This window comes from Sorex araneus, chromosome 1 (genome assembly GCF_027595985.1).
Source record: "Sorex araneus isolate mSorAra2 chromosome 1, mSorAra2.pri, whole genome shotgun sequence".
NCBI classification, from domain to species: domain Eukaryota; kingdom Metazoa; phylum Chordata; class Mammalia; order Eulipotyphla; family Soricidae; genus Sorex; species Sorex araneus.
Genome location: NC_073302.1, coordinates 350,029,797 through 350,057,262, shown reverse-complemented (window position 1 = coordinate 350,057,262; position 27,466 = coordinate 350,029,797). Strand labels below are relative to the sequence as shown.

Genomic DNA, 27,466 nt, shown 5'->3' with positions numbered 1-27,466 from the left:
GTTATACCCATGGGTGGTGAGTTTAAAAAAAGGCACCCAGCCAAATCATATCCTTTCAAGTGTCCCCATTTATTGGAGTAACAGCTGCTCCTAAGCAGTGTGACTCTGAAGACTTAGTTGGTTTTTGAAAAAAATCTGGAGATTGACATTTGTGCTCTGAAACCTATTTAAAATGGAAACTTGCAGTACTTTCCGCAGGGCAAATGGGTGACAATATAATCAGCTACCTGCCCTTCGATCTCCCAGTGAGATCAGTGAGAAGTGTCTTTAATCTGACCACTCCAGGAAATGCAAAGCCTTCAGCTTCTAAAGATGGCTCTTCAAAGAGAGCTGAGCTGCAAAATGCCATAATTCTCCTTTATTGGAAGATAAAAGGATTATTTCTACTCAGGCCTTGCTGCTGAGCTGGAGTGAAAGGCAGTTAAATTCAGCTGTCACTGTGCATTAATAGGTGGGGCAGGCAGGAGGCTGGAGACCACTAGACAACGGCTGGAAGCAGCACGAGGCTGCTGTTGGCTGCATCCTTGCTAGGACTCCCTGGAAACGCTGCCAACGTGGCTCCCAGGATCAAGCCTTGATCCTCACCTTCCCACAATGCACGGCCCTGGCAGGGCCAATGGGAAACTGCCTTCCTGTGGGCTGCGTGTCTGAAAGGGACCTTACATGCCGCAAAATTAATTCCTGCCAGGTGGAGGAATCCATCTGTGGACTTATAATGAGTGCAGGCTATTTGTTTGTTAAACTTTGGCAATATTTTAAAATAAATATTTTTCCATATGCTAGAAACTTTATGTACTTCAACTCAATTTAAAATATTATACATTGGGGCCTGGGAAGGAGCATAGAGTGCAGGTGCAGATGCCTTGTGTGTACTGCCCTGGTTCCACCCACAGCCAGGTCCCCCTTCTCCTCTACCCACCGGGCGCCCCTCTAGAGGGTCCTGAGTGCCACAGGGTCTAAGCAGCACTGAAGCCCTGGGCCCTGGCCCACAGTCATCCTGCTCCCAAGCCCAACGCCCAACAATACATACATTTTTCAGTTTTGCCTAAGTTCAAATTTTTTGACCACACCCAGTGATATCCCTCCTTACTCCTGTCTCTGTGCTCAGAGATCACTTCTGGTGATACCCATTAGGCTTTCTCTTTGGCCTCTGAATTCTAATTTTTTTTTTTTTTGCTTTTTGGGTCATACCCAGTGATGCTCCTGTCTCTGCACTCAGGAATTACTCCTGGTGGTGCACAGGGAACCATATGGGATGCTGGGAATCAAACCTGGTAGGCAGCATGCAAGGAAAATGCCATACTCACTGTGCTGTCACTTCAGCCCCTGAATTCTAAAATTTTTGACCTTGATCTTGAGTTTTTTGATCTTGAGTTTTGATGATTTATGGTCTTTGATCTACAGACATAGATCATGTTAATTTGTAAGGATATTAGGGCTCCTCTGTATAGGTAAAGGATTTTGAGTTTCTTTCCTTCTTAAAAGAAAACCTACACAAACACACACACACTCACACATACATATGTATACACGTATTTATTCAATGAAACATATTTTGTACATGTGATATGACTGAAAATCAGTGATTACAACTCATAGCATTGTCTGTTCCCAGCTCCTCAGTTCAAATGGAACAGGAATCCTGGCAAGCCTGAAATAATTGTGGAAAAGACTTCTTAGCTGTCTCCCTAATCTCTTACTCCACCCCCGCTGATCTCCCTTCCCGAACCCTCTCTCCCGCCCACATAACTGGACTACATTTACCAGTCTTTTCATTAGGGTGGGTGTAGTCATGTGACTAAGTTCTGTCTAGGGAACTTAGAAATCTGTGCATGCAGTTCCCAGGTCTGGCCTAAATAGCCCAATAATTCTTCCACCCTCTCTCCCTGCACCCCTGCTTGCTGCATGTTGATGCCGAGCAATGCTTTAGCAGCCATCTGTTAGGCATGGCAGAGTCCCCATCTGCTTGAGTATCTGTATGAGTTCGTGGACCATGCTCTTCTCTCTGACCTGTGCTGTCAACTGGACAAGAAATAAACTTCTACTTATAAAAGTATATTTAGGTTTTAATGTTGTATCCATGAATAGTTCCCTGACTAAAGCAGAAATTGGTGCCTCACATGCAGCACTATCGTAACAAATACAGAAAGCAATCGACTTTCTCCTAGAGGGCTGGTGGCTATTTGATAGAAGAACAACAAGTGATGCTTAAAAAGTCTGGTTGTAGTCTACTGAGCCTGGAGCCCAGCAGACCAGGATGTGTAGTGGTTAGGGTTCTTCAAACAAAAGCAGAAATAAGAAGATACATACAAGAGGAGAATTATACAAACTGTCTCATATAAAGAGGGAGGCTGAGAAATCTGTCACCTGTGAGCTGCAGAATTGGTAAGCTAGTGTAGTATAACTTAACTTGACTTTAGAGCAACAGGATCAGAGAAGAAGGTGACAGTGTAGATTCAATGACTGAAAAATCAGACATCAATTTGATTTGTGTTTAAAGATCCAGGAATCAGGAGCTCAGTGTCTGAGGAGAGGAGAAGGTGGATGTACAGCCCAGTTAGTCTGTCCTTCTTCGGCCCCACTGTTCTATTCCAGCCTTCACTGGGTGAAGTTCCACTGCATTGATGAAAATAATCCCCTTTTGCTTAGTTTACTAATTCAAATATTTCCAGAAATTCTCTCCATACACAGAAATAATGTTTTGCCAGTTATTTGGGCATTCCTCAGCACAGTCAAGCTGACATATAAAATTAAATATCAGAGTTGGTAAACAGAATGTTAATAGTTATGTGTTGATTGCTACCAGCTGTGTTTAGCGAGGTTTTTGGGGAGGGGGGTGATAGAAGAGGAGCTCAGACAATAATTGGTTGGTCTATGAACAAAACTGAAAGGGACTTAAAATAAATCTTAAGAGTTAGTAGTGTGTAGAGTTGCCAGTGTCAACTGCTCCCAACTGCTCATAGTAACAGCTACAAACTTTGTGTGGCATGACCCCATGCTTAGTTAAATGCAGGCAGAGCTTAAACCAAATGTGCACACTTCCTAAATGTGTAGCATCTTGAGTCAACGAGACTGACACTGGTTTCCAAATTAAGCTGTATCAGAGAAAACTTAACCTGCAAAATCCCAGAACGAGCCAGTCCTGAGGCAAAGATCCCAAGAAGGAGATGGCAGCCCACCTGTCAGGCCACAGAGCCTCAAGCTAACTTCCATTTAATCGAGAGACAGGCACTCAGAGAGGAGGCAAAATACAAAAACAAAACAAACAAAATCCCCCAAATCAGATGTGAGATTTATACGAAAAAACCTTTTTTGACAATGGTTGCCAGAACATAAAACTGATGGAGAAAACTAATTAAAGTTGAAGTTTATTAATTTTTTAAGGAATGATATTGTGTGGTGGAAGTGGAAGAGATGGGAGGGGCAGGTAATCTAAAAATTAGATTAAAACTAAAAATTAGATTTAGTTAATTTTTACTGGTCCTTTTAAATCTCTCTCACTGAAAAGGTAGCCCAACAAAAAAGATCATGGGAATGGCTGGGTCAGGTTGGGGAGGGTTGGGAAATAATAAGACAGGGGCTTGACCTTCCTCTGTGTCACTTGTTCCTGCAGTAGGTGGTAGGAAGGCATCAGTTCTTACCCAAGTGTCCTGAGAACTTCAGGCTGTGAGAGACAGGCTTTGGAACCAAGAGATGAAGTGCCGGGTAAAGCGCACCAGCAAGGGCACAGAGTTTCCAGAACTCCAGCCAAGAACCCAGACATAGGATTGAGAACAGAGAGGACAGAACCTTCTCAGTGCACTGGGTTCTAGAGGACAGTGGAGGGACCAGACCTGGTCATCTTCGCTGGATCAAGGATAGTGAAGGGGTAGAGAGTAATATGCATGGGGGTGAGAAAGACAGAGCCAGAGAAGCAGAGAGAACTTGATGTTGGGAAGGGGCCTAGAACCATCTATTAAAAATGTCCAATAAACTATAATTTTATAAACACCTCCAGTTTTGCATACAAATCTGTCATTATAAATCAAGGACCCATATACTCAGGAAATAAAACCTGTTTCGTGCTGACAATATTAACCAATAAATCATGAGCTTTGTGTATTTGTCAGCATTTGAAAATATCAAGCAAATTCTTACCAGTCTGGTGGAAAAGAAAATTTATATTTGAGATTTCAATGTACACTTTCCTGCTTGTCAATGAGGTTGAGAATCCTCATTGATGGGGCCACTCCTGTTCTGATCTGTAAAATGTCTGTGTCTTGCTCATTAAAAAGAGAAAAAAAAAGTCTCTTGGGGCTGGAGAGATAGTACAGCAGGTAGGGCACTTGCCTTGCCACACGACTGACCAAGGTTCCATCCCCACAATCCCATTTCGTCCTCTAAGTCCCCCCAGGAATGATCCCTAAGCATAGCACTACAGCACTGTTGTCCCACTGTTCATCGATTTGCTTGAGTGGGCACCAGTAACGTCTCTATTGTGAGGCTTGTTGTTACTGTTTTTGGCATATTGAGCACGCCACAGGGAGCTTGCTAGGCTCTGCTGTGCGGGCGGGATACTCTCAGTAGCTTGCATAGAGCCAGGAGTAATCCTGGGGCACCACTGCATGTGGCCCCCAAACTAACAAGAAGTCTTCTTAGACAGTTGGAGACAGAGTTCAGTGTTGAGTATGTGCTTTATGCACTCGAGGCCTTGGGTTTTGCCCCGAACACCAAAACAAATGAACAAGTTCAAAAAAATCTTTTAAAAATTGATTTTTAATAATTCTTCATACATCTTTCACCAGGAAATATGTGTTATAAATATCAAGTCAATTTATAACTTGACTTTAAGGATATTAAGAGTCAAATTAATCTATTATTTATTTTGTGGTTTTTGTGTCTCTAAAAGAAATCTTTTCTTTTTCAATGTATTTTTTTCTTTATGCCATATAAGTTTCTTAAAAAGTTTTAAGAGCCACAGGATTTGTATCTGATATCTCTGGAATTTGGCTTTGCTCTGGATCAAGGTAAGACTTTTATTTTATTTCCTTCCCTATGACTCTTTTTGACATTTACCAAATTCTCATATATCTTTATTCTGTTGGGAAGTTGTTTTATTTTCTACTAGCTATATATACTCGCATATATACCTATCAATGACTCATCTGGTTATGTTGACACACATGTTTTGTGTGGCAAACCCCTGTAACTCATTCTATATTTCTTGAGTATCTTGATTATCCTTGGTTATGATTATTCTAATTATATTTCAGAATTGGCTTATTAGACTCAACAAAGTGTCCTATTTCATTTTGGATAGGAGCATCATTAATCTCTGGATCAATTGGAGAGAGTTGGTATCTTAATAGTAATGAATCTTACTCACTACAAACATGGCAGAATATTTGTATCTTTACATTTCCTTGTGTGCAGTGCTCCACACCAGTGCTCAGGGGACCCTGGGCCACCCCTGGCAAGCTCAGCCCTACTGTGGGCCACTGAGCACAATGCTCGGGCCTGGCTGCGCTGAAGACCACCAGGGACATGCCTGCATACTAGGGTCCCACAGGACTACACCTACTGGTGCTTGAAGGGTCATATGCTGCTGGTGGCAGAGCTCAGGGACTCATGCTTGCCTGGCATGTGCGTCACGGCTTGAACTACCTACTCAGCCTCAACACCTTCATACTTGTCACACAAACCCTTCATGTCTATTTCTGAATGTAGGGTGTTTGTATGTGTGTGTATGTAGAGAAGTTGTTTTACCTCAACTTGCTAACAAGGAAAGCTGCTGAGAGCTTCACAGACTTCATTTTAAGTAGAAGTGAGGAGGTCTCTGAGCCAGTTCCCAGTTCAAAACTTATTTCTGTACTTCTTTATATTTAATTATATTTGAACCAAGTAATTTAGATAGAATGCAGATCAAACCACATCTCCCAAGTCACAATGCCCAGGACTCAGTCATATTCATACACATTATGCTCAGTCTTTTACAAGCATCCCCCATCCACTGCCCCACTCATGGACTCTGCTCAGAGCATGCTCACGGATGAAACCCAGTTTAGGAGATGGAAAACTTCATTCCAACTCTGGCTCTCCAAACTTGTTTGTGGGAAAACCTTTAGCTCATGTATTTAACATTCTTTTTTTTTTCTTTGTGCCCGTTTTTGAGGAGGAGAAATTAGACTTGCTTGCCAGTAATGAGAGTAGCCCTAAATGAATGATGGTTTGAATTGTGCAGCCTGTGTTTACAAAGTGAGTTTCAGCTCACACTAATTGTTGCTCATGTCTCCTCTTTGATGAGCAATAACCCCGGTGTGCTAACACCACCGGAAAACCTATTTGCCAGCCAACTTCAGAGCTGCCTGGCACCAAGGATGGAAAATCAAGTGAGTTTCATTTAGGAGTAAGAGGCAGAGTCTATTTTGAGACGACCATCTGCCTCTCATGCACAAGGAGGTCACTGATGGTGAAGGAAAGACATACATAAAGAACTGAATAATAGGCATAACTGGAGTCGAGACTTGAGTTAAAGAATAAAAGTGAACAGCTGCCATCTGCACTGCTGGGAGGGCAATGGCATGCCATATAGTTGAAGGAAGCCAGGTCCCTCTGTGGTGACTAACTATTCAGAGATGTATGATAGGGGTCTCCAAGATTGTAGGAACTGGAAAAGTGAGGATCTGAGAAGTATGAGAACTTTGAAGGGAGAAGTGGGGTACACACAGCGCTGAGAGAGAGTACCCTGAATGGTAGGGTAGCTGGAACCCTGAATGGTAGGGTAGGCTGGAACCCTGAATGGTAGGGTAGCTGACAACTTCCAGCAGCATTTTCTCTTTTTATTCTTATTTTTGCTTTGTTTGGGGCCATACCAGGCAGTGCTCAGGGCATTCCTGACTGCGCTTTGGGGACCATGTGGTACTGGAGATTGGATCTGGGCACCCTGCATGCAAAGCATGTGCTCGACATGTTAAGCTGACTCCTGTCCCCCCCCCCCCCCGTTCACTCTTATGAGTGGTGACTCCATTGAATACCAGGTGAATTCAATGGCTCACTGAGCCATAAGTACTGGAAACAGAAGAGCTTTAGGAGGTGAGTAAGCAGGGATAAAAGCTCAGAGGTTTAGGCAAGGACGGATATATTAGGGATCTGGAATTGACTGAAAACACAAGAGATTAAACCAATCTAGTTTAAAACTCAAAGTACAGGAAGCTAGGCTGACTACATAAATAAAATTGGGACAGGATGTTATAGATAGTGACCATGTTCAGATTTTAAATAATTTAGAGTAGAATACATCAGGAGATGAGACTGAACAGGCAGAACACTCAAAAAAGTATGTAGGGAAAAAACCTCATGTCAGAGACCCTAATTTGAGGATTTTTAAGTCTTGCTTTACCCCCAATCACATTTTGAGGTTTTTTTTTTTTAGTCGTTATCTTTTATTTACTTTTTACATGATTTTTACACACTTTTAAAAGAAAATTTCATAGAGGCAGTCTGCTTTAAGGGAAAAAAGTAAGACTTTCTGGTTACTTATATGTTCATTTGTACATTCAAATCCTGTTATGTGATACCTAGGAAAATGATCAAATCACTTAGCTTTCACATGTCTTCCACATGTCTTCCACATGTCAAAGGCACTCACTATTCAAGGGGTGTGTGAAGACTCATCCTAGAAGATAAAGCGGGGGATGCTTAGCCCCTCAGTGAAGTGACTGACACTCCTCTCTGTCAGACCACGTATGGAAGTAGAATTCTGCCTCGCAGTCAGGCAGCCATCCAGAAACCATCCTATAATCTACAGCCTCGCTCGTCTCTGTGAGTCACAAGGCCATATGGAGGTCATGAAAAATTTGGCAAAAGTGAAAGATTTATGAAAGCCTAATGTCTAGAAATTAATTAAAAACCAACCATGTAATAAATCCCTGGTGCTCCTGCAGTGCCTGTCTGTGCTGTATTTCTTGGGTGAATTTCAGGGTCTCGAGTGGAATGTGTTTAAGATGCCCTGTTCTACAGTAATTAAACCAGGACACCAACCCGCTGTTTCCTAGTCACACTGGAAGGAGGTGAGACCTCTCTGAGTCAAATAGTCCAAAAATCCCTGTAGCAATCTACTACAAATTATCCAGACTCGATTAATGAGTGGCAACGTCTTTAATTTTGTCCTTACTTTTCAGCTTAAAAAGAAATATGATTCCTCAACCAATCACATAATCACTTCCCTGCCTTCTTTTTTTTTTTTTTTTTTTTTTTTTGCTTTTTGGGTCACACCCGGCGATGCACAGGGGTTACTCCTGGCTCTGCACTCAGGAATTACCCCTGGCTGTGCTCAGGGGACCATATGGGATGCTGGGATTTGAACCCGGGTCGGCCGCGTGCAAGGCAAATGCCCTACCCGCTGTGCTATCTCTCCAGCCCCCCTTCCCTGCCTTCTTAAGTCAGTCTACCAACAGCCTCCCGTGTCAAGAACACCAACATTGGCTGTTCCTCCAGAAAGCTGTCCCACTGGAATAATGAGCATGGAACAAACAACTAACAAATAACAATGAGGCTTGCCAACTTTAATTGATTTTCATAGTATCTGTCTCTCTTTCTTCCCCAGAAGAGGACACTCTCAGAAGGCCTATTCAAAAAGAGAGTTTTCTCCAGAAGCAGGACTGACAAAGTACCTTGATCCTTGACTTGCCAGTCCCTAGGACTGGGACCAAATAAATTTCTATTGTTGAAATCCCTCTTCTATGCTACTTTGTTATGGCAGTCAAATAGTTAAAACATTTATGGCAGTCTAACAGTTAAAACTTTCTACGCTACTATGTTATGGCAGTCTAACAGTTAAAACATGTCTCTTTCCCTCGGATTCCCCTTCAAATCAAAGCTTTGGACCTTCCCAAACCTTCTCATCACTTCTTATGTGGTCACCATCAAACCAAAGTTGTGTACTCTGTCGGGAATAACTTGTTTGAACAGTGGATGTTCAAGATGCACATTACCCACTCGGGGCTGGGCTTCCTAGGGATGAGCCCTCAACTACAAAGGACTACCTGGCTTGTGTGTAAATTTCAGGCACAGGGGTGGGAGGCTTAGTGCTACTGGACAGCAGGTGAGCACTTTCCATCTTCCCTATGTCAGACCGGGTGCTTGCCCCATGTTTGTAGCATCAGCTATGGCTGCCTATGCTCATTGTCCAGATACTGGACATTTGTAGTGTTAGTGTCAGCACTGGGGCTCTCAGGAGACAGACCAGCCGTGAAGTTTATGCAGAGTGCATTGTGTATGCACTATCTACTAGAGATTGATATGATGATTCTAAATAAATAAATAAATAAAGCCCCTAGGATGTGGCTCAGTGAGAGTGGGCCTGCCTCTCACATCTGAGCCTGCAAGTGCAGTTCCTAGCACTGGCCCATATCACTGCTGGGGGTGAATCAATTGTATAAGCACAAAACCAATAGCCAAATATGTAAGTGTGGCAACTAGGTGTGTTGGCACCCAGAATACTACCACTAGAACAGCGAAGGGAAGGGAAGGGGGGAAATGGATAACTCTGTCTACTTCTTGCATGATAATGGCTTGTCAGGTCAAAGGGCCAGTGGGCACATGATTAATATTACATAACTTATGTAATTGTAGAACATCTTAATAACCAGATAAAAACAACAGCTATATATTATCACTATCTAGTCAGTATCTGTTCTTCTTTACATTTTCTCTCACATATCATCCAGCAAGCCCTTATTTATACATGCAGATAGACATTCTTTTATATATTTACAGAAATGATATCCTACTGCTTTGGATCTCTTGACTTAAAGTTGAAAGATCATAGTTTTTCAGGACCAGAGCAATAGTACAGTGGGTAGGGCTTTTGCCTTGCATGTGGCCAACTCAAGTTCAATCTTCAGCATTGCATATGGTCCCCTGAGCACTGTCAGAAGTAATTTCTGAGCACAGATCTAGGACTAAGCCCTGAGCATCTCCAGGTGTGGTCCACAAACAAGCAAACAATGCCTCCTCATTCTCCCCACATTATAGCCATTTATCTATGTCAATTAATACATAGAAAAGGGAAGACTGCATTTTCCTTCATAAAAGAGGGGTTCCTGCACTGACTATTTACGTCTCTGTGTCACCTTTACAGAGTATTTTACCTCTGACACTTATTATCAAATATGTGGAAACTTTTCTCTGCTCCAAATAATTGTCTCAGACATCCAATGCATGTCTAATATTTCACTCGTTTGACTCTACCTGGAGATAATATCATATTCCATAGTTTAAAGGCTCAGTTCCTCTGGGGTTTTCTCACAGTTGGAGCAGACATCCTCCCCCCACACTCCTATACTCTGGAGACCCTGACAGCCACACCCACTTCCCATAGCTGCTGCCATTTTGACCCACTCACTGGCCCTGCTCTCCAGATTCATGACTAAGTATCTGAAGAGATGTAAGTCAAGCAACTATGGATATAATGGTCTCGTGGCTGAAAACTATGAGGTGCTCTCAGGTGGGGGATGGCCAATTCCCAACCCGACCAGAGCCCTGGTAGCCACGCCCACAACCCATAGCTGCTGCTACACCAATGACTCAGTTCCACTTTGTCATGAATGATCTCTGCAGAGACACCAAACTGAAAATTACAGGTACATGGTGGTTTTCAGGCTGAGAAATCTGGGACTTTCTCAGAGTGGGGGTGTGTGGAGAGCCTCCACAGGACCGTGTGCTTCGTAAACAACACCTGTTCTTGTTAATTTCACCGTGCTTTGAAAAACAGGATGTCCTATCACGCCCACAAGGTGTAAGAAAACAGGATGTCCTGTCACGCCCACAAGGTGTAACTAGCCTATCAGCTGCAGACACTTGGGCGTAAACAAACAGCGAGAGGTATATAAGGAGGGAAGCTGCCTAGCTAGGGGGTTCACCCTGGTTCCTCTTCCTTCGTTTGTCCTTCGTCCATCCTTTATCCATTCTTCGTTTGTCCTCTTTTCCGTTTGCCTGAGAAGGTTTCTTAATAAATTGCTGCAAGAAGAATCTCCGGGTTTCGTGTTACTTTACAGGGGTGGGCATCCTCCCACAAACCCCTGGATTTCTGGAAGCTCTGGTAGCCATACCTACTTCCCATAAGTGCTGCCTTGTCAACTCATGGCTCAGGTCTAGAGATCTTGAAGTTCTGGACTGCAGGATGCTCCAAATTTCACCATACTGACATCCCACTAGGTGCTCACCAAATGGAATGGGAAAGCAACACCAAAGCCAAATAAACTCAACAACATACAATAACATAGAGGCTCAGCTAGCAATAAACTGTTGAGTTAAATGTTAGATGAGGACTTAACAACCCTGTGCTGACATAGAACAATTCTCACGAATTTTCCTTTACTGGTATAATTTTGATAGTTCCATTAGTCAATTACTTGTAATAAGCAATATGAAATAAAATATTGTGTGCCTGCTCAGGAGGCAGGTTTGTAGGGGTTGCTTGGAAAAACGAGGAGGAACTATAACTCTTAATGGTGGAATTGTTGTTGGACATTGAAAGCTTGTAACAAATGTATTATGTAATCCACGTGCTTAAATTTAAAAATATTTTAGAAGCAAAGGCTCAGTTCCATATACTCTGCCTGTTCCCACCTACCCACCAGATCCCCCGTTGCAAGCCCTGTGATTCTGACCCACCAACTATAGATCAGAGGACTTGAGGACTCCTCCTTTGAGTTTGATTGTTAGAGGAGCAGTCAGAACCTAGGAAGCAGTTTCTTACCATTTTAATAAAAACCCACAGTGATGAACAGAGATGAATAACCAGATGAGGGTGAGAGGTCTGAGATGGCCCCAAGCACAGGAGCTTCTTTCCTGATGCTGGGGTGTGGTCCTCTCTGAACATGGACATGTCTGCCCACGGGAAGCTGTCTTACGGAGGCTTCCTCAGGTAGGTCTAGTCAACTATTCACTCCACTTCTGGTCCCCTTTCCCTCTCTGGAGGATGCAGAAAGGGACAGGGATAAATTTTCTAACCCAGCAGTCTTTCTGATGATCAACTCTCATCCGGGAACCATTCAGGAACCCACTCAGTCTTCTCAATAGAAGAAATGGTGCTGCTGGTGCTCTTTCAGGCCAAAAATTACAAGGATCTTAGGAGCTCTTTGCTGAAAAGTGGGATATCAACACATAATTTCTAATGTATCACATGTTTTATTGTGATAATAAGGGCAACATTGCACTGTTATATGATTATATTTTTAAATTTTTTCTGATTATAAGTATTTTTAAAAATAACTTATTTCCTTTTCTTTCACCTTTCTTCCTGTATTTCTCTCTGTATTTGGCATCTCTCCCTCTCTGTTTTTAAATTTTAAACATTTAATTTGGAGTTTATTTTCTTTTGAGGAAGGAATCCAATTGCATTTATTTTTCAAGACATTGGGGAGCTGAATCAATAATAATTATTAAACAATGTCTATTTATCTATCAATTTAAAGACTTAATTATATCCTAAATTCCTAGGGCTCCACTAGAATTTCTTCTGTTCAACTTCTCTATTCAAGTAATTCTGTAAGAAGCATATTCTGTTTCAACAATTAGACTGTTTAACATATTTATGTGCCATCCAATAGAAAACTGATGCCCTCACTCATCTTTTTTTCCAGATAAATATTCTGACCTTCAGTTAGTGCCACTCACAATGAGTTAAATGAATGTACTTTGTTTATCCTCTCTGATTGCTTGTCTAGAAAATACAGGGTGCTGAGACTAGACCAGTGTGAGGGAGGTGTAAGGATCTACATAGAGCCCAAATGAGTCATAGCTGAAAGTTTGTTTCTTCATGGGTGGAAAATTACCAAGGAGCCTGCGCCTACCGCTGGCTTTTCCTTGACATTCAGTGTGAAAGTCAGTTGCCTATGACTGTCTCTTACTGGGCCAAACGTTGTCAAGCTTGGTTGTATGTTAAAATCATTTGAGGAGATTTTTCAAAGAAAGATGATCACTCAGGAAAGAACAGATATTTCAGGCTCTGGTGTCCAGTACTAGAGTATTTGAAATGCAACCCAGGAAATAACCTTGTGATTTGTTTATTATTTATTTAGCTATAACTGAGTCCTCCACTCCTCTTGGAGAGCCCGGCAAGCTACTGAGAGTATCTCGTCCATGCAGGAGAGCCTGGCAAGCTTCCCGTGGCATATTTGATATGCCAAAAACAGTAACTACAAGTCTCACAATAGAGACTTTACTGGTGTCTGCTTGAGTAAATCGATGAGGAATGGGATGACAGTGATTGTAGGATGACATTGCTTTGTCCTTTCCCCCCTTGCCACAGGGAGCTTAGGTTCTTCCCTGTCATACCCATTAAGATGCTTCCGAGTCACTCCCATTTCTTTGTTTATCTGTAACCACTTCTCTATGCTTTCTTCCCCAAAACAGTTAATCAGCTTTCCCCCTAATCTAACTCTGTTAATTTGTAAAGTCAGACATTTCTAGGACACTGAATTTATATTATAAGTTGATATTGCCTTTCTCCTCTCCTTATGTCTTTTGAATAATTTGCTTTAAAACAATGTCCTTTTTGTATAGACACAAGAAGACAATATTATGCTTTTGTAACTTGGGAATGGCCTCGAATATTATTCCCTCCTGGGCATCTGCTTTCTCCACTTAAGCCTCAGTTGCCCTCAATTCCTAGCACCCCAAAAGCAGGGTCCCAACAAGGGATGGGATGGACGCAGGGCAAGCGGTGAGTTATATGCTACCCTGGCATCGAGATGGGCCTGGCCATAGTGCCTAATGCTTAAATATAAGTTAAGAGCTTGATCATGGACAAATGCTGTCATGATCCAAAAGTAATGATGAGACTAGGACCCTGGTAGGGATAGGAAATACTAATCTGGCCTGAGCACTGTAGTCTGAGATTGAGATGGCTCCAGGAGAGCAATTCTATAGGCTTAATGAATTTCTTATTGTGTCCATACAAAATGATTAATATTATGAATGCTTATATGTTTGCTGGATGAGGAGAGGAAAAACACACTCATGGGACTCCGCCCTTGGGTGGATGGTCCTGCTGAAGGAGAATCTGTCCTAAAAGCAGCATCCCCTGAAGGGAAAGAACTTTACTCCTATTGATGGCAACCACACCTATGTGTAAGCCCAAACCTCCTCATGCTGGGGGGATTTAACTAGGCTCTAACAGGGGGCCAGATCCGAAGGCGAGATCCAGAGAGAGATCCAGAGCAGGAGAGAAGCAGAGAGAGAGAATGAAATAAACTGATCAAACAACCAGTTTGGCCTTCTTCCTTCCTTCGCCTGCCCTTGACCAACAGCCACACACAGCGATTCCAGAGCAAAGAATGTGGGCAGTGAGACAGAGCCGCTCAGAGAGCCCGCGAGTGCACATGCCCGTTGGCGTGCTTAGTTTTTTACAAGTGATGACAGTGATGGTTATTATTGAGACCCACTGCACAAAACTTCCTAGAGACAGAAGCCATGCCATTTATTCATTTGATGTTCTTCAGTTTGCATCACTGATGATATAATGGAACACATCCATACTTAGTTCAATACATATGAAGATACTTAGAGGTATACATCTCTCTAGTAATTCTTTTAGACCAACGGATATAGAGTAATTGTGGTGAAGAAAACTTGTGAATCTCCCTATACCTTTTCAAAGTCATATGGGAATGAATAATTTCAAAAGGGAAGAAAATTAACTTGTTCTTAGTTCACTGAAATTATTAATGTGGAGGAGCTGGAGGAATAATACAGTGGATAGGGTGTTTGTCTTGCATGGGTTCAATCACTGGTACCCAATATGGTACCCTGTGTACTCAAAAGTGTGTGTGTGGGGCGGCTCTCTACATGTGTTTGGTGGCCATGAGTCGCTTTCCTAACCTGGTGCCACCACCATCAGACAAAGGGAAGAAGGGAACAGGGCCGCCAAGCTAGTTGGTGATCAGTTGCCGTTTATTCCAATCTCCATCCCATCCTGCCATTTATTCCATTCTCCCTGTGCATTTATTCCAATCTCATTGATAACCCTATTCCAGTCTCACACTGTCCCTCATTCCTGTCTCCTACTTTCCCCATGCTAGTCTCGCGGTGCCCAGTCTCTCAGCCTTTGTCAGGAGCAAACCTCCCAGGTTAGGGGTAGCAACTACACCTAGGTGAGGTAGCACAATCAACATATTGTAAAGCCCTTCCTTCCAGGGAAGCTCTTCAAAGACAAAGATCTCACCCTGCTAGGAGATCTGCTTAGCTTAAGTGGATCTTTGTCCTTAAGGACAAAATACCATCTAAGGGTGCATTTCTCCTTTTCTTAGTCCATAGCCATTTAAATAGTCACCTTAAATTTCAGATCATGATCAGGAATCAGGAATTTTTTTTTTTGAAGTGGTGATGTTTATTTCCTTTCCTGGGCCAGCTGCAGCTCCCACCTCAAACCCTGAAGCACAGGGAAAGCAGATGGAGGGGCAGGGGTAGGGACAAGCCTGGGCCTTGCGGCCTGAGGTTTCCCGGAAAAGATGCGGCCTCAGGGAGCAGGAGTCCACCCCCTGCTGTGAGGGCAGGTCTCAGCTACATGTGCTAGGCCGAGCTAGGGCCAGGGAAGGTCAAGCAGTGCCTCAGCGGTCCAGGCGTGGGGCCAGCTGTGGACTCCAGCACCTGGCAGTGCCCCCAGCAAACAGGTCTGTGCCATGGATTCTGGCTTTCCGGTGGACAAGGGCACCTCTGGGGGCTTAAATAAGTTGATGGGGCAGAAGGCACAGCAGGAAGGGAGGCGCATGTCTGGTCCGTAGGCAGAGGTGGCTAGCGCAGGTCCTCATCGTCACCCTGGATGGTCTTCTTGATGCGCAGCAGCATGGTGGTAAGCCACTGGTCCAGTTGTGTGATGGAATCATACTCCTTCACTGCCTCAGTGTAACTATCCACGTTTTGCTCCTCGTGGGCTTCCAACAGCTTCTTGGTCAGCTTGCACTCCCGGGAGTCAGAGAAGGCAGGGAACAGCTCCTCATACTTCTGCACTGCCAGCTTGGCGTTGAGCATGTCACTGCAGAAGTGGCAGAGGGCAGCCTTGAATAAGTAGTCCTTGGCGCTATACTTGAGCAGGGGGCTATTCATGGCGTTGGTCCCCACCTGCTCGTAGATGTCGATGGCCTTCTGGTACTGCTCCAGCTGGGCTGCATACCCTGCCACGTTCAGTAGACACTTGTTGGCTGAGCTGTTGGACTCCTTGCCTTTGTAGTAATCTGCTGAGTGTTCATAGTGGGCTATGGCCTTCTCGATGTCCACCAGCTCGGGCTCAGTAACCTCTCATTTTGTCCTTTCCCTGAGATCTTAGAAGTATCTCTCGACTTGGCCCTCCCAAAGATGTCACACTGGGGGCTCTTTCAGTGTCAGGGGAATGAGATCCAGCTTGTTACTGGATTTAGCATATGAATACACCATGGGAAGCTTGCAAGGCTGTCCCATGGGGGCAGGAAACTCTCACAAGATTGCCAGTTTCTCCCAGAGGGAGAAGTAGGCTACAAGATATCACGGCCGCACACTTCTGGGAGCTTGCCTTAAATTTACTTAAATTTACTTCTTAATAATCATTTTGTATGGACACAGTAAGAGATATATTAAGCTTAAAGGGTGACTCTCCTGGGAACATCTCACTATAGATCCTAGACTACAATTCTCAGGCCAGATTAGTTCTTCCTAACCCTAGCAGGGTCCTTGTATAGTCACTTCTCTTTGGTTCATGACAGAATTTGTCCACTGTGTTCTTAACTTAAAAGTTTTATAGCACTTGGTCTGTCCCGTTTCAATGCTAAGGTAGCTTACAGCTTGTCCTAGCTCCATCAGTCCCTCCGTTGGGCCCTCTTTTTGGGATGCTATTAACTAAGGGCAACTGAGGCTTAAGTCAAATAGATATGACAGATGCCCAGGAGTAAACATTATTGAGTCAACTAACTCCAAAGTTACAAATGCATAGCATTATCTGTCTTCCTGTGTCTATACATAAGGGACATTACTCTAGAGTAAACTATCGAAAGGAAGGGAAAGAGAAAAACAATATTTCCGTTACACATAAAAAATCCAGAGTCCTTAGAAAGATCTGACCTTATAAGTCACAGGGTCTGATTTGGGGGATATAGTGATTAACTGTTAGGGGAAGCAGAGCACAGAGGGGAGGTTAAAGATAAACACAGAGGAAAGGAAATGCCTTGGGAGCACTGTGATGGGGGTAACCCAGTAAACCTAAACTCCTTGTGACAAGGGAGAGAGGGTAGAGGAGAAAGGACAAACCAATGTTATCCTACAGTATGCCATGCACTGTCAGGAGTAATTTCTGAATGCAGAGTCAGGAGTAATCCCTGAGCATTGCTAGGTGTGGCCATACCCAAAATGGTATTAAACTCCAAAGCTGAAAAATAGAGGACTTAGAATCTCATCTATCCTTACATATTAGAGCTCAAAAGTGAAATGACTTTGCAAGCAGGCATAGTTCTTAGGTGAGCTGTGCCAACCCAGATTCTAATGGCACATCTGGAACAGAAACCAGGTCTTCTGACTCCAGGGTTCTGCATTAAATCTTGCTTTCTTTTGTGAGTGCCTAACTGTGAGCATGTATATGTATTTTGAGTGTTCAAGTATGAAACTGGGTGTGATAATATGTTTTGTTGTGTGTGGAAGATTGGGCTTTCTGAATATCTATTTGGGTAGAAATAGAAGGAGGAATGCAACTTAAATTGTTTTGTGTGACTGCACCTGGAGGAATATTTATAGAGTTTTCTTCTAGAGAACTGGTCACATTATAATAAATGAAAAACCATATAGATAATCAATAGTTATATGAAAAGAAATGCTCTGTGTCATTAATCATTAGGGAAATACAAATCAAAACAATGACTTTTCATGTCACATGAGTGAGACAGTCACACATCACATCACAAAGAATGAGAATGGCTAGTATTGGCATGGATGTGGAGACAGGGGGCCTCATCCTCTGCTGGTGAGAGTATAGACTGGATCAGCCTCATCAGAAAAATATATGGTCCTTCTCCAAAAAATAGAATTGAGTTTTTATATATTTGAGCAATTCCAATTGGATTCTACTCCAAGGGTCCCCAAACACTATTTTGATAAGACATGCATGCTCCTTTGTTCATTATAGCACTTTTACAGTTAGTCAAGATCTGGAAAAAACACAAGTGCCCAAGTAATTATGACTGGATAAAAAGTGTGTAATACTACTCTACTATATAAAGAAATGAAAGCATGCAACTTGATGTTATGTGGATTGAACTTCTCGGTATTTTGCTGAGTGAAGTGAATCAGAAGGACAGGTGAAGAATGCCCTTTCATGTATGGGGGATATAAAAAACATAGTAAAAGAACAACACATGGCCAAAGCAACAGGGTCTAAGAGCTTGTCTACCAAATTGACCTTCACAGTGGTGGTATGGAGGATATAGAGGAGGGAACCCTACTGGTGGTGTGGTATTAAAATGTTGTATGCATGAAATCCTATCACTACCAGTATTATAAATCATGGTGCTTTCATTTTTCTTAAAAATAAGGAGTTCAATATCTCCAAGGTATGGGAATCTAGTCGGGCCACTCCACTGACAGCCAACTTAATCTCCTATTCAGAGGAGGCCTGTGGTGGGTGGTATCCAGAGTTACAGCTGCTAACATGGCTGTGAGTTAATCTCCCCCTCCCTATCCCATAAGAACAATAAATTATTCTCTTAGGTGGAACTTTCACTTGGGCAGCCTGATCACTGAAAACACATTAGACCAATAACTAATTAGCCCCACCTCAATTAATATTACATCAAAAACACAACAGTGACAATGAGTGTGAAGGTCTAAATCACACAGGTTACAATGATAAAGCAACGCAGAAGCCCAGCAAGCTTAGTTAGTGAAGAAACTAGCCCAGCAGACCCAATCAGTAATGATGCACTAGACAACGTCTCTGACAAGGAATTTAGAAGAGAGCTACTGAGGATGCATAGGGAGCTAAAAGAAACAATGGAACATGCCAATAAAATACAAGAGGATTTGAGAGCAGAAATGTGGAAAATGAAAACAAAATTACAAACAGAAATGACTGATCTGAAAAATCTAGTAGGTGAATTGAAAAACTCAGTGGAAGGCCTCAGCAGCAGAGTGACAGCTGCTGAAGACAGAATCAGTGAGCTCCAAGATGAGGTGCAGAGAATCTCCAGACAACAGCAGAAAATAGAAAAGAGCCTCAAAGTGAACCAACAGATGTCAATAAAAAATCAGGATGAATTCAAGTGGAATAACATAAGAATTATTGGAGTCCCAGAGGGACAGGATGAAAACCCTGACAAAGAAGAAACTGTCAAAGACATCATTGCTAAGATGTTCCCAGAGCTGAAAAGAACTTGTGACCAGATTCAAGAGGCCTGAAGGATAGGCCTGAAGCTAGAAGAAATCCAAATAAAAATACTCCAAGACATCCTGATCAGAATGATGAAAATCATAGACAGAGACAAAATTCTGAGAGCAGCAAGATCAAAGAAAAAAATCGCCTATAAAGGAGCATCCTTAAGATTTACAGCTGACTTATCTAATGAAACCGTCAATGTCCAAAGCCAGTGGTGGGATATAGTGAAAAACCTCAATGAAGTAAATCACTCACCAAAAAGTATTCAACTCAGCTAGACTATCATTCATATCAGAAGGAACAACACACATTTACACAGACAAACCAAAACTCAGGAACTTGATAGACTCAAAACCGTTATTACAAGAACATTTAAACTGGCTATTTTAGGACAAGACAAGTCCCTCAAATACATCACATGAAATCTTCACATGAACATGCCATTGTGACTGGAGAAGCACACAGGCAACAACTCAGGGACTTTATAGACTCTAAATCATGACTGCAGGAAAAACTCAAAGGGCTACTTTACGAAGATAAGCCCCTCAAATACAACAAACTTTAGCAGAAAGGAAAGGTGGGACAAAACCCCATAACAATAATCTCTCTCAATATCATGGGCTAAATGCACCAATTAAAAGACAGAGTAGCAAGATGGATCAGAAAATTGAACCTAATGTTTTTCTGCCTGCAAGAAACACATTCGAATAGTCAGAGGAAACACAGATTTAAAGTCAAAGGCTGGAAAACAATTCTATAGACAAACAACTCCCTCAGAAGGCTGGGGTGGCCATATTGGTATCAGATTACATTGATTTCAGACTAAAGAAGGTCACAATAAATAGTGAAGGTCATTTCTTAATGATCAAGGTATTTGTATATCAGGAAGTATTCATACTCCTAAATGTGTATGCACCAAATGAGGGACCAGCAAAATTCTTAAAACAACTGGAAACGCTCTGTGCATCCTCTGCCATCCTATCCAGGTATCAGCCCGAGTCAGGGCTCCTTCCTGGAGCCGCAGCTGCTAACGTGGCTGCGAGTTATACTCTCCCCTCCATATCCCACAAGAACCTTAAGTTACACTCTTAGCTGGAACTTTCACCAGGTTAGCTTAACCACCAGAAACGCATTAGCCAACATCTCACTAAGCCCACCTCAATTAATATTGTATCATAACTTCTTATGTTGTAATAGTATGCTTATGATGTAATAGTAACAGTGAGTGTGAGGGCTGAGCCATGTAAGTCACTATGGTAAAGCAACACAGATCCCCACCAAGCTCACCTGTTGAAGAGGCTAGCCCAGAAGATCCCAAGAGCTATGAAGTGCTACACAACCTTCCTGACAAGGAATTCAGAAGGGAGCTACTGAAGATGCTTAGGCAGCCAAGAGAAACAATGGAAAGTAATGCCAATAAAATACAAGAGGATTTGAAGGTAGAAATGCGGAAAATGCAAACAAAATTACAAATGGAAATGTCAGACCTGAAAAACCTGGTAAGCGAATTAAAAAGCTCAGTGGAAGGCCTCAGTAGCAGAGTAACAACTGCTGACAGAATCAATGAGCTTGAAGATGAAGTACAGAGACTCTCTAGAAAAGGACAGAAAATGGAAAAGAGACTCACGATCTTGGAACAGAAGGCAAGAGAAGATCGTGATGAAGCCAAGAGGAGTAACATAAGAATTATTGGAATTCCAGAGGAACTGAGGAAAAAAACCCTGATGAAGAAGAAACTGTCAAAGACATCATTGTTACAATGTTACCAGAGCTGAAGAAAACATGCGACACATTCAGGAGGCCCCAAAACAGTGGTGGGATATAGTGAAAGGATTCAATGAAATAAATGCCTCACCAAAAATACTTTACCTGCCTAGACTCTCGTTCATAACAGAAGGATGCTCATTCACAACACACAGTTTCACAGAAAAACAACAGCTCAGGAACTTCATAGACTCAAAACCATGGTTACAACTGAATGGGCTACTTTAAAATAAGACAGGACCCTCAAATACACCAAATTTCAGCAGAAAAAATGGGACAAACCCCATGACAATAATCTCTCTCAACGTCAATGGGTGAAATGCACCAATTAAAAGACATAGAGTGGCAGGATGGATTAGAAAATTGAACCCAACATTCTGCTGCCTGCAAGAATCACATCTCAACAGTTAGAGCAAACACAGGCTCAAAGTCAAAGGCTGAAAAGCAATCCTACAGGCGAACAACTCCCATATAAAAGCTGGGGTAGCCATCCTAATATCAGACCACATTGATTTTATTTATTTATTTTTATTTATTTATTTTTTTAATTTTATTTTTTTATTGAATCACCATGAGACCACATTGATTTTAGACTCAAGAAGTTCACAAGAGACAGTGAGGGTCATTTCTTATCGATAAAGGGATCTGTACAACAGGAAGAACTAACAATACTAAATATATATGCGCCTCATGAGGGACCAGCAAAGTACTTAAAACAACTACTCATTGAAGAAAGACATCAATAGCAACACAATACTAGTGGGAGACTTCAACACCACTTTATCACCTCCTGATAGATCAACCAGACTCAAGCTTAGCAAGAACATACTGCATCTGAGGGAAGAAATGGAAGAAAGGGACTTAGTATTTATATACAGGACACTTCATCCTCAAAAAGCTGAATATACATTCTTCTCAAGTGTGGATAGAACATTTTCCAATTTAGACCACATGCTGAGCCACAAAACATGCCTCCATAAAATTAAGAAGATAGAGATTGTATCAATGATCTTCTCAGACCACAATGCACTGAAATTAGAAATAAATCACACACAAACAGAAAACAAAATCAAACACCTGGAAATTAAACAGCTCACTGTTGGGTCCGGAGCCACAAGAAGCAGAGACAGGCCAGTCTTGCAAGACAAAAGTTTATTCAAACCAACATGCTGGGGCTGCACCTCTAGTAGATGCAGCAGTTGTGCTAGCTAGGGCAGCCTTTTTATAGGGTTTGAGTCCACTGGGCCAGTCACATTTGTCACGTAGCCTCATCCGGAGCCACTATCTTGGAATTTGGGTGCCTGAAGACATTCTTTCATTCTCCTTGCCCTGTGTCAGGAGTTACTATCTGTAGAGCCGTGGGACCGGAGTCGCTATCTGGGCTCTGTGTCTGGGCTCTGCGTCAGGGGCCGTGAGACCGGAGTCGCTATCTGCCGGGCCGGAGTCACCATCTGCTGGGCCGGAGTCATTATCTACTGGGCTGGGGTCACTATCTGCTGGGCCATGGGAATGGAGTCACTATCTGGGCTCCTTGTTTTCAACAACTCCTTTGTTAGGCACATACGTGAATTCCAACCCAACGGACAGGCAGATGTCAGGATGTGAGTGACAGGATGTATGTGACAGGACATATGTGACAGGACCCAGGCATAGTGCTTTGTTATATACAGTTCAGGGGCGCAAGCATGGTTACAGAAGCAGAACAAAGCGAGGTTACAAAGGACAAGAGTAGGCTTTAACCCAGTATAATTTCTTTTTTTTTTTTTTTTTTTTTTTGCTTTTTGGGTCACACCCAGCAATGCTCAGGGGTTACTCCTGGCTTTGCACTCAGGAATTACTCCTGGCGGTGCTTGGGGGACCATATGGGATGCCGGGGATCGAACCCGGGTCGGCCGCGTGCAAGGCAAACGCCCTACCCGCTGTGCTATCGCTCCGGCCCCAAACCCAGTATAATTTCTTTCAACTTAACATCACAACTGGACAACAAGTGGCTTAGAAAGGAAATCAAAAGATTCCTGGAAATGAATGAAAATGAGGACACGAGTTGCCAAAACTTATGGGACACATCAAAAGCTGTATTAAGAGGAAAGTTTATAGCTTTTACAAGAATTCCTTGTAAAAAAAGTTATAGTTTTACAAGCATTCCTCAGGAAGGAGGAGTGAGCCCACATAAGTAACCTAACCTCACATCTTAAGAGCTTGGAGAGGGCCGGAGCGATAGCACAGCGGGTAGGGCGTTTGCCTTGCACGCGGCCGACCCGGGTTCGATCCTCGGCATCCCATATGGTCCCCCAAGCACCGCCAGGAGTAATTCCTGAGTGCAAAGCCAGGAGTAACCCCTGAGCATCGCTGGGTGTGACCCAAAAAGCAAAAAAAAAAAAAAAAAAAAAAAAAGAAGAGCTTGGAGAATGACCAACAAAAGGAGCCCAATACAAATAGGAGGAAGGAAATAATAAAATTCAGAGCAGAAATTAATGAGATGATGGAAACCCAACAAACAATCCGAAAGATCAATGAAATCAAGAGCTATTTCTTTGAGAAAATAAACAAGATTGATAAACCTCTAGCAAGACTCACAAAAAAAGGGAGAGAGAAAACCCTAGTAAACCAAACCAGAAATAAAAAGAGGGGGGCTGAAGTGATAGCACAGCGGGTAGGGTGTTTGCCTTGCATGCAGCTGACCCGGATTCGAATCCCAGCATCCCATATGGTCCTCAGAGCACTGCCAGGAGTAATTCCTGAGTGCAGAGCCAGGAGTAACCCCAGTGCATCACCGGGTGTGACCCAAAAAAAGCAAAAAAAAAGTGAAAAGGGGACATTACAACAGAAATTAAAGAAATTCAAAGGATCCTCAGAGATTACTTTGAGAATCTTTATGTCATGAAACACGAAAACCTTGAGGAAATGGATAAATTCCTAGACTCCTATAGCTTCCCAAGGCTGAACCAAGAATACCTGGAATACCTAAACAGATCTATCACCATCAAGAAAATTGAAACGGTAATAAAAAATCTCCCCAAGCACGAAAGTCCTGGCCCAGAAGGATTTACTAGTTTTACAAGCATTCCTTCCAAACCTTTAAAGAGGACTTACTCCAAATCATCATTAAGCTTTTCCAAGAAATTGAAGTATCAAAAATACTTCCAAACAGTTTCTATAAAGCAAATATCACCCTGATACCAAAAGCAGAAAAAGATATAACAAAGAAAGAGAATAATAGGCCAATATTGCTGATGAACACAGACGCAAAGATCCTCAACAAAATATTAGCAAATAGAATCCAACGACTCATCAAAAAGATCATACAACATGATAAAGTAAGATTCATTCATCCTGGGGATGCAAGGATGGTTTTACAAGTCAATCAACATAATCCATCTTATCAATAAAAGAAAATATAAAAACCATATGATCATATCAAAAGATGCAGAGAAAGCATTTGACAAGATCCTGAACCTGTTTATACTGAAAAATCTCAGCAAAATGGGCATCGAAGGAACTTTCCTCAATATAGTCAAAGCCATCTACCAAAAGCCCATGGCAAGTATCATTCTCAATGGGGAAAAGCTTTAAAAGCCTTCCCTCTAAGATCAGGCACAAGGCAAGGTTGCCCGCTTACACCACTCCTATTCAATATAGTATTGGAAGTCCTGGCCATAGCAGTTAGACAAGAAAAAGATATCAAGGGCATACAGATAGGAAAGGAAGAGATCAAGTTATCACTATTTGCCGACGATATGATATTATACTTGGAAAACCCTAAAGACACTACAGAAAAGCTCCTAGAAACAATAGTTGATATAGTAAAGTGGCAGGCTACGAAATGAACACCAAAAGCCCATGGATTTCCTATATGCAAATAACAAAAGACATGAAAGAAATATTAGAAAAACAATCCGGTTCACAACAGTACCTCAGAAAATCAAGTACCTTGGAATCAGCTTACCCAAAGAGGTGAAGGACCTATACAAGGAAAATTACAAAACACTACTTCAAGAAATAAAAGAGGACACTAGGAAATGGAGACACATCCCCTGCTCATGGATAGGGAGAATTAACATTATCAAAATGCCAATAACTGCCCAAAGCACTATACAAATTTAATGCGGTCCCTATCAGGATACCCATGACATTTTTCAAAGAAATAGACAAGGTACTCCTGAAATTCATATGGAACAATAAACCTCCATGAATAGATAAAGTAATCCTTGGGAAAAAGAAGATGGTTGGCATCATCTTCCCCAACTTCAAACTCTACTACAAAGCAGTAGTAATTAAAACAACATGGTGTTGGACTAGAAATAGATCTTCAGGCCAATGGAACAGAGTTCAATATTCTGTCACAGACTCTCAAATATATGATTACTTGATCTTTGACAAAGGAGCAAGAAATGTGAAGTGGAACAAGGAAATCCTCTTCAACATGTGGTACTGGGAAAACTAGACAGCTACCTGCAAAAAATGAACTCTGACCTCTGTCTAACTCCAGGCACAAAAATCAAATCAAAGTGTATTAAAGACCTCACTATTGGGCTGGAGTGATAGCACAGAGGGTAGGGCGTTTGCCTTGCATGCGACCAATCCGGGTTCAATTCCCAGCATCCCATATGGTCCCCTGAGCACGGTCATGGGTATTTCCTAAGTGCAGAGCCAGGAGTGACCCCTGAGCATCGCTGGGTGTGACCCAAAAAGCAAAAAAAAAAAATCACTATCAGACATGAATCCATACAGTACATGGAGGAAAATGTAGGCAGAACTCTGCATGCCCTTGAAGCTAAAAGCATCTTTAAGGACCAAGGAAATGTAAACAAATGGGACTACATTAAACTAAAAAGCTTCTGAACCTCAAAAAAAAAAGTGATCAAAATACATAGAGAGCCCATGGAACATGAACGAATATTTACCCAGTGCCCCTCTTATATCCAGAATATGCATGACACTTGTAGTATTATACAAGAAAAAACCTCCAACTCATCAAAAATGGGGAGAAAAAATAAACAGAAGCTTCCTCAAAAAAGAAATACAAATGGCCAAAAGGCACATGAAAAAATGCTCCACATCGCTAATCATCAGGGAGATGCAAATCAAAACAACAATGAGATACCATCTCACACCACAGAGATTGGCACACCTTCAAAAGAATAAAAGCAACCAGTGCTGGTATGGATGGTGGGAATGCCAACTGGTCTAGCTTTTCTGGAAAACAATATGGACAGTCTTTCAAAAACTAGAAATTGAGCTTCCATATGACTATGTAGTACCACTTCTGGGAACATATGCTCAGAGTGCAAAAATCCACAGTAGAAATGACATTTGCACCTGTATGTTCATTGCAGCACTGTTCACAATAGCCAGAATCTGGAAACAACCCGAGTGCCCAAGAACAGACAACTGGTTAAAGAAACTATGGTACATGTACACAATGGAGTACTATGCAGCTATTAGGAAAGATGAAATCATGAAGTTTGCTTATAAGTGGATGGTCATGGAGAGTATCTGCTAAATTAAATGAGTTAGAAATAGAAGAACAGATCATGCTAAGTGAAATGAGTCAGAAAGAGAGGGACAGACATAGAATGACTGCACTCATTTATGGAATATAAAATAACGTAATATGAGACTGACACCCAAGGACAATAGACACAAGGGCCAGTAATATTACTCTGTAGTTGGAAGCCTTTCTCATGAGCTAGGGGAGAAGTAGCTGGAATAGAGAAAGGATCACTAAATCAATGATGGTTGGAGGAATCATTTGGGATGGCAGATGTGTGCTGAAAGTAGATAAAGGACCAAACATGATAGCCTCTCAGTATCTATATTGCAAACCATAATGCCCAAAAGTAGAGAGAGAGTATGGGGGAAATTGCCACAGAGGCAGGGGGAGGGGTGGGAAGGGAAGGGGCAATACTAGCAACATTGGTGGTGAAGAATGTGCACTGGTGGAGGGATCACTGTATGAATGAAACTCAAGCATGAAAATTTTATAACTATTTCATGGTGATTCAATTTAAAAAATAACAAAAATATAATAAAATAAGAAGTCCAATCTACTTGGTTGACTACGTTCTCTATATTTAGCAACATTTGCCTGGGAAGCTCTGGGACTGGTCAGACGTACTCTTAATTCAAGTTCACTGAAATGGGATGGGAAAGGACTGTAGCTGCAGGCTCAGACTCAGTCCAGTGTGAGTTGGGGCAGTGGAGAAGCACGACTTTGATGGACTGGCTTGGTACCCACGAGTCTTCTGTATAGTCAAACTTGTTAGAAATGTGCATGCTAGTTCAAAGGCTGCTCTGAGGATTTCTGCTTGGCACAGTGTCTCTGGG

At 42.3% G+C, this 27,466-nt stretch overlaps 2 protein-coding genes across 3 annotated transcripts in view; both read right to left on the bottom strand.

The window, feature by feature from the left end:
• The window catches only part of NPSR1 (neuropeptide S receptor 1), a 267,077-nt gene that overhangs the window by 9,521 nt on the left and 230,090 nt on the right, over positions 1 to 27,466 (bottom strand). The gene's annotated exons all lie outside the window — the stretch shown is intronic.
• Positions 15,350 to 27,415, bottom strand: LOC105942933 (alpha-soluble NSF attachment protein-like). Its single transcript, XM_055123905.1, has 2 exons — positions 27,374 to 27,415; positions 15,350 to 16,278 (listed from the first exon to the last, which is right to left on the bottom strand). Exons 1-2 carry the CDS (start codon positions 27,413 to 27,415, stop codon positions 15,778 to 15,780), a joined length of 543 nt encoding a protein of 180 aa, XP_054979880.1. The 3' UTR covers positions 15,350 to 15,777.

Coding starts and splice junctions, on each gene's coding strand:
- LOC105942933 (XM_055123905.1), bottom strand. CDS start 27,415: ATGCACATTTCTAACAAGTTTGACTATACAGAAGACTCGTGG. Junction 16,279..27,373: donor ACTATACAGAAGACTCGTGG/GTACCAAGCCAG, acceptor ACAAAATGAGAG/GTTACTGAGCCCGAGCTGGT.